At 42.4% G+C, this 14,975-nt stretch overlaps 1 protein-coding gene across 3 annotated transcripts in view; it reads left to right on the forward strand.

The window, feature by feature from the left end:
• Positions 1–14,975, forward strand: part of TMEM260 (transmembrane protein 260) — a 143,920-nt gene that overhangs the window by 108,975 nt on the left and 19,970 nt on the right. For all 3 annotated transcript variants that reach the window (XM_077464430.1, XM_077464432.1, XM_077464431.1), the window contains 5 exons: positions 106–283; positions 6,339–6,452; positions 9,835–10,014; positions 11,404–11,444; positions 13,083–13,169. In XM_077464430.1, coding sequence (XP_077320556.1) covers positions 106–283; positions 6,339–6,452; positions 9,835–10,014; positions 11,404–11,444; positions 13,083–13,169 — 600 coding nt within the window. The remainder of the gene's footprint in view (positions 1–105; positions 284–6,338; positions 6,453–9,834; positions 10,015–11,403; positions 11,445–13,082; positions 13,170–14,975) is intronic.

The raw sequence follows: 14,975 nt of genomic DNA on the forward strand, positions 1-14,975 counted from the left end.
TAGCTCTTAGTAGCAAGAGATGATTGTAGCTATAATATAAGATGCATAACAAACAGTTTTCTTTTTTTGTAGCAAAAGGAGATTTTCTGTTATCTATGTTTGCAGGCTCTCTGGCTCATATGCGGCAGGAATCCTTGCTGCAGGGTTATATTCATTTTCACGTCTAACATGGCAGTGGTCCATTGCAGCCGAGGTTTTCAGCCTAAACAATCTGTTTGTGGCGCTGCTCATAGCTCTAACAGTGGAGTTTAAGAAGGCGAAGACTGCAAGAGACAGATCAAAGGTAATCTTTGTTTAGCTGGGCAAATAACACAACGATGGGTAGCCTAAGAAGGCAACCTCTTTATGTTTTACAGGGCAAAATAAAAATGATTTGGTCAAAAATGAAAATTATTTCAGTAGAATACTAAGGGTTAAAAATTATCACCAGATATGACTGCTTTACTTACCAAAGCTTTGTTTTGTACATAGGTTTGCAGAATTCCACAGCTGTCAGTCATTAAGCTCTCACCCTACTAGGCTTGCAGTAGGTTATAATACATTGTTGGTTCACAGGCACAGAAGGGAAAATCTGCAAGAAAAAGGCAGCCAATATGGAAAATGAGATTCCATCCAGCCTGTTTATTTTGTTTATTTTTTTAAACATAGGTGTGTGTAGCCTATTGCTTTAGGGTGTGCACCCCAAATACAAACACACAAGGTTTTATTAGCATGTAATCCAACATAACACAACAGGTTTTTAGGTGGTTACATTGCGTGATAGGCAAACAAAGAAACAAGGCAAAAAAATACATAATGGTATATAGAGGCATGTGTTATAAAAAGATACAGGTAACAAACCTAATGTCCCATAAAATTTAACAGAAGGTGTCCCTGGGCGGATAGGGTATCTATAGTCAGAATGTCCATTTATATTGCTTGGACATATGCCAATGAAGTTTCATGGTCAGGGGTTTTCCCTGTTAGGCTGGATACATTGTTTAAAGTTGAAAGAGATAGAAAGTAACGTGAAAAATATAATGTTTCAATGATAACCACCTGGGCCCGGTCTATACCTGATGGCCTAATAAAGGTGTGGATTGAATGCATAGAACATAGCAAAGAGGGGAGAAGGAGACGTTGAAAAGGGAAAAAGAAGGAAAGTCCAGTAGAAAAGCGGAGAGTGAGGGAAGGGGAAAGGAGGGAGGAGGAGAGTCCATAGGATGTGCGTCAGGGCAGTATCAGATCAGAAGAAGTGTGCCATCAAATCAAGAGGGTTGAAAGTACATGATCCATGGCTGCCTGACTCTGAGGAATTTGTCATGCATGTCTAAAAGGATGGCAGTCAGAACTGATTGCGGGGGATTTCCAGGCTTTTGCAATGGTCAATTTAGTTGCAGTAAAGAGGTGTTGGGATAGTTGTCGCTTCGGGCGTAATAATTCTACAATTGGTTTCCCAAGAAGGGCTTCGTAGGGGTCCCTTTTAAGGTTTATGTGAAGTAAGTTACGAAGAATGGTATAAACTCTGACCCATAACCTGCATGCCTTCGGGCATGACTACCATATGTGCCATAGAGCCTTCCTGTGAGCATCCTTGAAAGCAAAGTATAGAGTAAGTTGGAATGAATCGGGCCAATCCAGCTGGCGTATAGTACCAGCGATTTAACATTTTATAGACATTCTCCAATATAAGGAAATTTCCTGAGCACTTGGAGAGGGCCATGGTCATAGTCCGGCAGTCCTCTGGGTCTAACTATCTCCCCAATTCTTTTTCCCATTGAAGATGGTAGGGCCTCAACAGATTTTTTTTGTAGTAATTATGGATGAGTATTTTAATGATATCTTGCCTGGGGAGTGGGTCCTGGCTCTATATAGGCTCTCAAAAGGAGTCAGGGTGTATGGGGTAGGATGGGATTTGATAAGTTGTTGGAGAAAGTGTCTCAGTTTTAGGTAGCTATAGTGTTCCTTCAATAGGATATCATGAGAAGAGCGTAAGGCATCAAATGTTAATATCCTAAACATAGAATGAATATCTGGGAATCCATTTGTAGTCCACCAGGAGAATTGTGACGGCTTTTCACATCCCGGAGGGAACAATGGGCAATGAAGGAGTTTCAGTAGTGGGAGATGAGGAGAAATCAAGCCCGCAAAGTATTTGGCTGAGTCCCATAGTTGTAGGGAATGGGTTAAACATGGTCCTATTGGTTTCGGATGGTGAGTAGGAGGGAGCCATGGTAGAGAGGAGATAGGTGTTGGGTCGGTGTTGACTAGATCTATCGTGGCTCGTAGCGACATCTGGTATGTTTCATGGAGATGGAAGAGTGGAGCGATGCCTGCTGCCATATAATAAGCCTGCAAAACGGGGACCGAGAGGCCATCATTGATCCACCGGGCATACAAGACCTGTTTACTGATGGGTGGATCCCCATATGAATTGTAAGAGCATTGCGTTGATGAATGTGTAAGATATACAAGGGGACAGGGACAGGTAAAACCCGAAAATAGTAAAGTAATTTAGGGAGGTAAGACATTTGAATTGCAGTTATCCTACCAAACCAAGACAATGGTAGATGGGACTAGGAGGACAGCATGTTCGACAGACATTTGAGCAGGGATTGCTAACTGGCCTGAAACATTTCCGCGTATGTACGAGTAATGTGGATTCCAAGGTAGGGTAGCGCGGGGTGCCACTGAAAGGGAAAGGATGATTTCAAATTCATCAATACTGAATGAAGGAGGTTAACTGACAGGGCTTTAGATTTGGAGGGGTTAACACGAAGTCCCGAGAAAGAAGCAAAATAATCTAGGAGAGAGAATAAATTTGGTAGAGAGATCCTAGGGGAGATTAAGGTCAGCAAGATATCGTCGGTGAATAAAGATATTTTATGGGAAAAACCTGCAACATCGATACCACTGATATCGGTAAGAGAGCGAACCACATCCGCAAATGGTTCTAAAGCCAAAATGAATAACAGGGGTGAGAGCGGGCACCCTTGATGCGTACCCCTCCCAATGTTGAACAGAGGCGACTCAAATCCATAATACTTAAGTTTAGCTCGAGGGGAATCGTAGAGGGCTGCCATCCACCTTAGAAAGGAGGCGCCAAATCTATAATGGCGAAGTACAGACATGAGATAAGGCCATAATAATGTGTCAAAAGCCTTACTCTTGATTCCAACGAACGATTGTGAGCTATGTGTTGCAGCTGTAAAATCGGATAAATAGCATTCTCTGCTTGTCTCTGTGGTACAAAGCCAACCTGGTCTTTCTTTATTAAGTGGGGAAGGAAATAGTTCAATCGGTTAGCCAGGATCTTGGTCAGAATCTTAATATCTATGTTGATTAGAGAAATGGGTCGGAGCTTAGCCCAACACACATGCCTTTCTCTGCAGCCTCAGCTCTAACAACTTCAATTATTCTGGGAAGGTTGTTCACAAGGTTTAGGAATGTTTTTGCACTGGTCCAAATCATTTGGAGGGGGGATTATGGTGTAGGGTTGGTATTCAAGAGTTGGGCTTGGCCCTTTAGTTCCAGTGAAGGGATCTCTTAAGGAATACCAATAAATTTGGAATAATTTCATGCTCCCAACTTTGTGGGGGGAATGAGGGAGCACAACATTGGGGGGGAGCACAACATGGGGGGGGGGGCAGGGCAGTAGAGGGAATTGAGACTGCACAGAGTAGAAATTGAGGCTGCACACCCGGCACACCCCATGTGCACACCTATGCTTCTAAAAGTCACTTCAACAAGCTGTTCTGCTTTGCTGTAGAAAAAAAACACAGTAAAGAATATGTTTCACTTTCTGACAAAACTTTTTTATAATTCCTATTTTTGCCAAATAAAATAATATGGTATAGTTGTCCAAAGAGCTAGATTGCTTCATGTTTTCCCTGTGGAACCATTTAAAATTTGAAGCTACCTACTTTTGCAGTTTTCACTTTTCATAAACAAAACTTTGCAGTATGTTTGCTTTAAAGTGACTGTAAAGGCAATAAAATTAAAGTAAAAAAGATGTTGTATTTAACTGCTTTGTGCAATGGTATTGCACAGCCAGTCCTTTACCCTTCTGCTCTTCCTTTCCTGCAGGTGCCCCCTTAGCAAGCCATATGCTATAGGGCCACATGTGCGGGCATACTCCCGAGCCAGGGTGTGTTTATGTGTATCCATAGTCACACACTCAGTGGGGCTTGGCAACGCCTCCTCTCTGGATTTGATTGACAGCAGCAGGAGCCTATGGCTCCCACTGCTGCCTGTGCCTCTGTGTCTACTGTGAGGCCAGGAAGAGGGGAGAGCTGATGCTGCAGCCAGGGCAGCACTGGATTGTGAGAGGAGGCAGGTAAGTGTTTAGATATGGGGGAGGAAGGGTACAAGTAATGGAAAGTAGTGGGGAGCATTTTACCTTAATGCAGGATATGCATTTGGTAAAATAAACCTTGTGACTTTATAACCGCTTTAAAGCTCAGGCCCCCATTAGCATGTACTCTGCTTCCCGTGGACTCTGTTCATCTGCTGGGAGCAATGGAATCATGCTGTATTTTTGGGTATGGAGGTGCATCTGACTCATCCCATGTTCCCACACTGGTGCCTAGTGACTGGCCCAGAGATGTCATATGGGGGCTGGGAGAGAGCCCTGTGTAAGCTCCGGCTGAAAATATGAACATGTTTCTAAGGTTACAACAATACATTTCAATGACTTTGTGGAGCCTGCAAATACCTTTTGTTATGCCGCGTACACACGGGCGGACTCGTGTGTGGGCTTCAGCGGACTTTTTCAGCGTGCAGTCCGGCGTACTAAGAATTTCGTTTTTTTCGAAATTCTGTCCGTCGTACTCGCATTTCGGCGGACAATCCGGCCGTGTGTATGCAAGTCCGCCGTACTTTTGAAATGAGCGGACTTTTCCCGCCCGGAGAAAAGTCCGCTCATTTCGAGCGGGTATCCAGGTAGGCGGGGCCCGCGAAGGAGACGTCGCTGGCCCCGCCGCCTGGTATGGACTTAAAGGGGAACCCCAACGCCGAAAAAAATCGGCGTGGGGGTCCCCCCCAAGTCCACAGCAGACCCTTGTCCGAGCACGCTACCCGGCCGGCCAGGAAAGGGGGGCGAGCGAGCGCCCCCCCTCCTGAACGCCCCCCGTACCAGGCCGCGTGCCCTCAACATGGGGGGCCTCTCCTTCGCGGGTCCCGCCTACCTGGAGACGCGCTCGAAATGAGCGGACTTTCCTCCGCGTGTGTGGGCAAGTCCGTTCATTTCAAAAGTAGGGCGGATAGTACGGCGGACTTAGTACGCCGTATTAGTCCGCTCAAAAAGTGCCGTGTGTGGGCAAGTAGCCCATTCGGAAATTCCGACGGACAGTCTGGCGTACTTTTCCGCCAGACTAAGTACGTCATACAGTTTGACCGTGTGTACGCGGCATTAGTCTGTTCAAGATTGTACTTGGAGCTTCAATTTCTTCTCAAGTCAAAATTAAACTTTGCTGCTTCCAGATGCCCAATCCCACCCCGTCATTCAACTGTCAAATGACAGAGTTTATACTGCCTCACTTTAGCTCAAGGAATTTTGCCCATCAATGGTAAGTAGACAGTTCTTCCTGATTGCCCCCTGCATCACTTTAGTTCAAGGAATTTTGCCCATCCATGGTAAGTAGACAGTTCCTCCTGATTGCCCCTTCCCCAGAAAGTTGTATTCATCTTCCTTTTGCTTCCTTGCTTCCTCACTGCTTAGTGTCAGTCCCTCCTTCTTTCCTATAATGGAATGGGGCTTCCAGGGGAAGCATTTTAGCTCCTTCATGTACAGAGCATTTGATCTGAACAGTCAATTACTTAAGTTACTTCCACCACTGTCACATGTGCTGGTCAGTGACGGTTTCCACACAATCAAGCTCCAATACTAGAGTTTACCCCGAAGTTGTGGGCTCTCAAGAGGCACTGTCACTTTGCACTGAATGTTATTTTTGTCGAGGACAAGTATCCACACACATTGATAGATTGACATGGATTTACAAAAAATGGAGCACAAATTGGCAAGGTTGTAGTGACCAATTAGGTTTAGGCTTTCAAGTGAAATAAGCACTCTGGTTGGTTTCTGAAGAAATTTGTCTTTTTTGCTCCACTACAGTGAAGGTTTACTGACCATAGAGTATATAAAGGCTTGTCCAGGGGTCAGCAGGGTCAGTTGTAGGGAGGGATTACCAGTGATGTGGGCTCTCATCTGTCATATTGTCATCGCTAAATATGAATCAGTCGTATAAATTGGTGAAATATTTCCTCTTTTCAGCCTATTATGAAGTTTTTGATAGTACCTTTATTTATGTATATAAAAACTGAATTTCATCTGCTGTGTGTAATTATATTTTTCTTTTCAGGTTTCTCAGTATGGTGCTTTCTGCTGTGGCATTAGTCTGTGTAATCAGCACACTATTGTGCTGTACATTGTGTGCATAGTACTATGGGTTTTCTTTCAGCTGGTCTCTCGTAAGGTAGGTCATTCTTGTATATGCACACACTCTTATAACTTTTTGCCTTGTACAGCTGTAAGATTTGGGCAGGATAAAATGTAGGGTCAACATTGAGAAAAAAATGTTTAGAAACTTGGGAAGTTGTTATAATAAGTATTAGAAATATACAACCCTACTTATTAAAGTGAACCTATCTATGAAGGTAAAGTAAAATGCCCACTTTACTATCCCCCCTCCTCCACCACCTCCACTATCATTATCATCATCACCACTCCCCTACCACTCCATTCATTTCTCAAGAGCAAATATAAATTGCTAAGGCTGACCATACACGGAGCAAAGTTCTTTCCTGAAACCACAAGTTGCGGGAAAGAAATTAACTGGATTTCCGATCAATTCACAGCGTTGATGAGGGAATCCCTCCTCTCTGGCCATTGCCTTCTCCCATCCCCACCAGGAGAAGACAGTGATTATTGCTAGTGGCTATAACAGTTGCTAGTGATAATTACAGGTAAAACTCGGCATGATGGTTGTACCCAACTTCACCCAACTTGGTCAACTTGGCACATTCAGCCTGCCCATACTTGGTTTCAATAGGAACTGGCTGAGATTCGAACCGTGTATGGCCTCTGGATAGGCATGTGATTCAATCCCCTTTTCACATAGCACTGGCATCATGATTGTCCCAGAGTTGTCACATGGACCCAGGAGAGGAGACTTCTTTCTTCAGTCCCTCTAGTAGTTGAATGGAGCAGCATGTAAGCAAGGAATGAAGCATATATGCTGCTGAGGTGCTAAGCAAATAAAAGGTTCACTATAAAGAGTTTCTAAATCTTACAGGTCAGTTCTTGTGTAACCAAATCAGAAGTCACTTTGTTAAAGAAAAACAAGTACAAGTTGAATTCTGATTGGTTGCCATATGACCGCCTTCCTTTAGGAAATAATAACTAGCACCATAATTTTTCTGAATTAACAAGGTGTACTTTGAAATATACTAGCTTTTGGTTTGTGATGTGTTAGTTTCAGTAGGCACCTGTTGAGCAGAGTAGAAAAATTAGCCATTTTGGAGAGAAAAAAAAATACAGGTATAAGAAAATAGGGCTTTCAATTGTTAAATGGCAATTTCATGGCAAAGTAATTACACCCCTCACCAATATTTATGAATATTGTTAGGAGAATATAGCTCTACTGTCTAGTGAATTAAGTCTAGTACTTTTAAACTGATTGAAAAGATTTGTTTTACAGGGATTCTTCAATAGAATGTTATTTTATTTATTTTTTTTCATTACTTTACAATAGGTGGGGCTGAGCGCTATAATTTTAATATTATTTTGAATATAAAAAAAAAAAACATATTTTAAAACAAGCCTTAATGGCTTTCTGTAAAACCATATTTTGTTCATGCTCTGCGTACGCATGCCGATGCCAGTCTAGGCCAGACAAGAGCAAACTAGGAATGGGTCATATGCAATTCTAACTGGTGTTATTGGGCCTTTTTGTCCTTTGTGTCACAATAAGCCCAAGTTTATATAAACTTGTGCTTTGCCCATGCACTTCCACCTGCCTTACATTAAAAGAGAAGTTTGGATTTTTTTTCCCCCATCATACTTACCTAAGTGGATTCAGCATCGGTCTGATGCCACATTTGTCCCCCACCGCCTCTTCACTGAGAACCGAGCAACTGAATACCGCCAATGGTTCGGTTCTCACAGATTCCCGAGCGGAGAGCTGCTGACTGTCAATCAGCAGCTCTCCACACTGCCCCCCGCACTCACTTGAGCGCTGAGCTGTGGAGGGGTGGGGAGTGGCCATCTCAGCCTCTCCCCGGCTGCTCGCTGAGAGGCTGAGACGACAATCAGTCCAGGCACCTGACGGATCCAGTCGGGACTGAACTGTGTGATGTCAGCAGAGAGCGGACTTCAGACCGCTCTTTGCTGAAAACGGGTCACAGAAATATAAAACGAATTGCACTGTGACCCATAGGAGAAGCCCAGCCAAACGAATGTAGGCACTCCTTTGTAGGCTTCATTAACCCTGTGTAGGCTTCAAGTCTTTTTTTTTTTTCTTTTTTTTATAAATTTGTGCTTTGACCTACATAGGCAATTGTGTTCCAAAGCAAGCAAATTCCTTTCTTGTATTAAGAGAGGTATGGACCGCAGAGACAGATATCATTTTGCCCCTGTACAAATCATTAGTAAGACCTCATCTGGAATACAGATGTATAGAAGGGTAGCAAAACTGATGAGAGATGGAGTAGCTTAGCTATGAGGAAAGATTAGAGGAACTAAATGTATTCTCACTTGAGATGATGAGATCATTATGTACAAATACATAAGGGGACCATATAGTGAACTTGGTGTTGAGTTATTCACTTTAAGGTCATCACAGAAGACAAGGGGGCACGCATTACATCTGGAGGAAAAGAGATTTCCTCTCCAAATACGGAAAGGTGTCTTCACAGTAAGAGCTATGAAAATGTGGAATAGACTCCCTCAAGAGCTGGTTCTGGCTAACTCAGTAGCTTGCTTTAAAAAAAGGACTGGATTCTTTTCTAAATGCACATAATATAACTGTATACCAACATGTATAGGTAAATAGGTAAAGTTGATCCAGGGAATATCTGATTGCCTCTTGGGGGATCAGGAAGGAATTTTCCCTGCTGGAGCAAATTGGATCATTTATTTATTTTGCCTTCAGCTGGATCAACTGTGGTTATAGGATTGTATATATATTATTATTTTTCCTTCTGTTGGTTAAACTGGATGGACTTGTCTTTTTTTCAATCAGACTATATATGTGGTAAAGCATGAGTGCTTAACCTGTGGCCCTCCAGCTGCTGTGGGACTACAAGTCCCATCATCACCTTTAGGAGTCATGCTTATAACTGTCAGCATTGCATGGGAGTTGTAGTTCTGCAACAGCTGGAGGGCCACAGGTTAAGCACTCATGTGGTAAAATGAAATTATATGAATGAATGTATTATTATGTACATAACAGTTATCAAACCTGTACAGAAATTTAGACCAGGCTTGCCAGCTGTCCAGAAAGTCGCTGTCAATGCAACCTTTAACAGGTCACTCTTTATGCATGTTTAAATTGTATTTAAAGACTGGTGCTGTGAATGCTCCAGCACCCCTGTGAATGCTGGTATTTTTTTCCAGCCCCCTGTCACCACCGCAGTTTTTTGGTAAATTATGTTGGCAAGTAAATGTGGTGAAAAACAAAAATAATAACAGAATGAGATTGTCATTAAATGTTTTTTGTAACGATTTAATCTTGGGTACAGGGTTTCTTTAACATGGCCCATTTTCTATTTTTAAATGTGTGGTTGTCTATTCCAATTTTACAGAACCATTCTGTAATAAAGGCTGTCTGGCATTAACAGACACTATTTCCTGTGTAGGAATTGTCCTTGAAACATTTGGTGAAGTTAGCTGCATGCTTCGTCGGGGGACTCTTACCGTATTTGTACCTCATTGTTTCCTCGTACTTCAATCAAGCGCAGTGGACCTGGGGAGACCAGACATCCATTCAAGGGCTCCTGACTCATTTACTTCGAGAGGAGTATGGGACATTCAGTCTGGTAATAACGTCTCTCTTGTTTTGCCTCCTTTAAAGTTCAGGAGAACTTTTAATTGCAATATTATTCCTTCATCCTTAAGAAATTCCTTTCATTTTCTTTTTCAAGTGGTTAATCTGGCATTTAGCCGAATACAGTGACTCGAAATAAATCCCTACCTCTGATTAACAGTCAGGGCAGGTTAAAGCACCGGAGTGCCTCTCTTTATTGTTCCAATGGTACTGCTTTACTAAGCACCCCTGAACATAATAAAGATAAGACAGTGTAAGTACACTGGTGGACTAACAGAATGGTATGTAGCCAATGGGTGACAGGAATCTTCTTTTTTTCTTGTTTTCCATTGGCCTATCACTATCTACACTCTTTAAATGTATGTGTTGAGGATTTTTTCTGTGTATAGATAAAGTTACATTGCAGTCAAGCAGGATTTTTAAGCAGACTCGAGACAGAAAGCCAGCTCCTGAGTGGCTCTCACTGTCACCCTGAGATTTACCAGCAAGCTGCCTTCTTTCGGGATACCTACTGTACTGTTGTTGGTATTTCTATCTTCAAAACAAGCCCGAATTTTAGCCTGTGGAAAATGAAAGAGAGCATTATTACCTGCCTTTGCTATATATTTGCAATACCAGGTGGATGCGTATAAGGTTAAGTTTTCTGTTGAGTTTTCTGAAGCTTGAAACTCTAAAATGGTCAGAAGCCTGGCCTTTCCCTTGATTGCCCCTTCAGTATTTCAATATTGGCCCATCACTGTGATAGGTGACCTCACTGGTCAGCTGGGTAGTACATGTAAGGAGAGGCCACACTTTCAAATTTAATTGCTGGCCATAATAAACATCTTGGATCTTGGGCTCCCTGGACATTAAGTAGGAGCAAAAAGCTGTACTGTCACTCAGGGGTGCCTGTATTGCATATTAAAATTCCTCAACATTTGCCATGATGTTGATTCCCTTTTTAAAGAGTACCCATGATCCACTGTGTTGGTAAATTGTACTTTATAACTTGGTCCCTTCTTGCCGCCTTCATCTCACTGCTGGCCAGTAAGGGAACCTATCATAGTGATGGTCCAATATTGAGATGCAGTAGTAAGCAGAGGTAATCATTGAACCCATAGAATCTGCTTTTTGCATAACAGAGCAGCTTAGTTGGCAGGGTTCCCAAAATACTTTAAAAGGTATGTGAACTGATAAGCAGGAATCAAGATATATTCTCTACATCATGGAAGTGGCAATTTAATGACATAATGTGGACTACAAACTTTTGATGAAGAGCAGATGTTTTTTTTCTTAATACAAATACAAGGTACTCTATGCTTGTATATGCAGTTTATTATGTTAGACCACTTTGTACGTTTTTGTTATTAAATTCAATTTATGTGCTTTTTTTTTTACCTAGGCTAAGTCGGAAACAGGATCCAGCATGAAAGAAATTCTGATGTAAGGGATGGTTTTTAGCTACTTTAAAATCATGCTAATATACAGTATAGAGTCCTCAAAACTAACCCAAAAAGCTACTATATAGCCTAAATATACTCTAAAACTAATAATCATGAATATCATTTTTGTGATGCAATGTTATCTTGGCTATTGCAAATCTTCAGCTTCAATTGAAGCTCCCTACTCCCTATAAAGTTTTTTTTTTTAATGCATTTGATGTTGTACAAAAAAAATGTCTTGGGTAGCTTCAGTGCTGAATGTGCCTGCAAGTACCTCTGTTACTCTTCAAATCAATTCCTGTCTCCCTGTGAAGTCATTTGCATTCTAGGTCCATGCTTTAAACAGGGGCTCAGTCTCTACCCAGGTCAATATTAAGCTTGACATACATCTGTCAAATACCAGTTCATCTGCAGGTAGTAAAGGTTCTAGCATTTAAAAGTCCAGTGATGATGGGTGGGGCCTAGTGTGGGGCAGGGACAATGCCCTCAGGTCCATGGGGCTCTGCAGGAATATTTTTAGTATAAAACTGGCACTTACAAGCAGCACAAGGTGCCTACAGTTTCTTGGCATTAGTATTGTTATCTTTGGCAGGTTTTAGGCAAGAATTGGTCTTGCCAATAACACATTTCCTGTCCTAAAGTGAGAACAATTCACTGTGCTGTATGTATGGTAGAGTAGTGTTGTCACTTGTAGCACCCCTTTGTACATAGTGTAGGTAAATTTAGTTGGACTCCACTGTAGCCAGTAGAGCCAGGGTTCATTTTTTGTTAGTTAGCTGGCAGGCTCTGAGGGCTGATTCTCTGTTGCCAAAACCTGCTTCTAGAACCTTCCTGAAGGTTCTAGAACTTAGAGGGCAGAGGGACAGAGATCAAGGCCTGAATATTTACCGGATCCCTACCAATCCCCTGGTGAGAATGGCCCAGAAGGTGGAAAGATGGCCCTTAAATATTGTTTAATGGTCATGTGGGTAGAGAATCCAGGATCCAGAGGCCTGGATGGGACCCCTGTGCAGGAAGGTGCCATAGAGGAAACCTTACTGGAAGCAAGTGGGACCTAGTCAGCAGGAGGCCTGGGCAGAAGTGCCATCTATGCTGCAGGATTTTCAAGGGACTTAGTGAGTACAATCTACCTGTTTACCCCCAAAGCCTGTAGGGAAGAGGCAGCCAGGTGCTATATCCAGCTAGCCATCTAGGAGGGACAGCTACAGCCAACCTTCACCCCTGTTTTAGAAGATTTTGTGTTAAAGTCCAAGTGCTGGGATCAGTACTGGAGGTGTCTTGGGAGTCTGTTGGAGGAAACAGTATGGGGTTTTGTGCTTAGAAAACAGCTCCTAGGGGGTAGTTCTTCACACCCAAGGAGGGGAATTGTGTTAGGACTGCAGTACTACCCCTAAACTCCTTGTTCCTCATATCTATAACATGGGAAGAGGACTGTGAACAATGCTAAATGATAACAGTTAACAGGTATGGAAGCTATCAGCTCACAAGATTTCTGTCAGGATTAAAAACATTTTTTGCACTTGCATCAAGCAGATATAACAAAATGCTTTTTAATGGTATATTTAGCTTACCAAAAGAGACATTTATCATTTGGGTTTACAAAGACTTGAAATAATAATAATCATTTTTTTTTGTGTAGGTTCCAAATAAGTCACATGTTCACAGAGGTCACTCCCCTGGCTCCAGCCTTAGCCATTCTAGCATTGATATTCTGTGTTATAAATCGGTAGGTAGTTTCCTTTTAATATCTTTTTACTCTTCCTTTATATTTATGCCTCAGCAATATTCAGCGTGGTCGGTTCCTGTCTAGTAAGATATGAGCAATTGATGTTTAGCTGTGGACTATTATGCATTTTCCAATATGCTCACAGTTTCTGTAACTAAAAGAAACTGAATTCATGTCAAGGCCCTGCTATGACGGATGTTACAGTACTGGGCATCCCATTGATTTGAATAGGTCTGGTTTACATACATGTTGCATTTTGGCACATCCTGAACAGTTCAGTTGTTTTTTAATCTGTCTATGTACATTTTTGGGCCCATAGATGCAATTTCGAATGCACTGAAACACCTAATATACACAATATTGTCAAAAGTATTTGGATGCCTGCCTTTACACGCACATGAACTTTAATGGCATCCCAGTCTTGGTCCATAGGGTTCAATATTGAGTTGGCCCACCCTTTGCAGCTTTAACAGCTTCAACTCTTCTGGGAAGGCTGTCCACAAGGTTTAGGAGTGTGTCTATGGGAATGTTTGACCATTCTTACAGAAGTGCATTTGTGAGGTCAGGCACTGATGTAGGACGAGAAGGCCTGGCTCGCAGTCTCCACTCAATTTCATTCCAAAGGTGTTCTATCGGGTTGAAGTCAGGACTCTGTGCAGGCCAGTCAAGCTCCTCCTCCCCAAACTCACTCATCCATGTCTTTATGGACTTTGTTTGTGCACTGGTTGGAACAAGAATGGGCCATCCCCAAATTATTCCCACAAAGTTGGGAGCATGAAATTGTCCAAAATGTTTTGGTATGCTGAAACCTTAATACTTCCTTTCACTGTAACTAAGGTGCCAAGTCCAACCCCTGAAAATCAACCCCATACCATAATTCCTCCCATGACCACCAAATGAGTTAGACCAGTGTACAAAACCAGTGCTCCCTCCACCCGTTATGCCCTCAATTTATAGGCTTTTTAAATGTCTCTTTGGAAATAATTAATCCTTTAGAACTCTCCTCATAATATTCCTTCTCCTTATAAGCTGCCATGAACTCCAATCACATCTATCGCTTTAAGAGTTACACCTCCTTACTGCTGCCCATGAACTCCGATCACATCGACCACATGCAAAGCAATCAGATCTTGCAATAGTGCTTTATCATTTTTTTTTTTTATTAAAAAAAAAACATAACAAATGAGCACTCACATTTTATAAAACTTAAACAAGCCTGTGTATTTAACTTACCAGTGGTGCTAGGATGAATGTATCACCTTTCAACCGGCTCTGCAGCCCCTGCCGTCAGTGCCTCCTCTGTTCATTGCAGTCTGAATAGTCCTTCCTGGTTCCACGTTCGTCAGCCTCTCAGGTCCCTCCTACTACTTTCGTCACTCCTGGCTACTTCCTCGGGGATTCACTATTCAGAGTGCAACGGACAGAGGGAGCCCTGACGGCCGGGGTTGAAGAGACGGTTGAAAGGTCATACATTTGTCCTACCACCATTGGTACAAGTTAAATACACACAAAATGTGAGTGCTCATTTGTTATGCTTTTTTTAAATAAGATTTCAAGAAACGATAAAGCAGTATTGCAAGATCTGATTGCTTTGCAAGTGGCCAGTGTGATTGGAGTTCACAGGCAGCAGTAAGGAGGCGTAACTCTTAAAGTGGCCGATGTGACTGGATTTCACGGGAAGCTTATGAAGAGAAGGAATATTATGAGGAGTGTTCTAAAGGATTAATTATTTCCAAAAGAAGCCTATAAGGTGAGGGCACAACCGGTGGTTGGAGTACAAAGTTTATGAGAAACACACATATAGGT

The sequence above is a fragment of the Lithobates pipiens genome, unplaced genomic scaffold (assembly GCF_037356315.1).
Source record: "Lithobates pipiens isolate NorthernLeopardFrog02 unplaced genomic scaffold, aLitPip1_a1.2 Scaffold_30, whole genome shotgun sequence".
In the NCBI taxonomy this organism is placed as follows: Eukaryota; Metazoa; Chordata; class Amphibia; order Anura; family Ranidae; genus Lithobates; species Lithobates pipiens.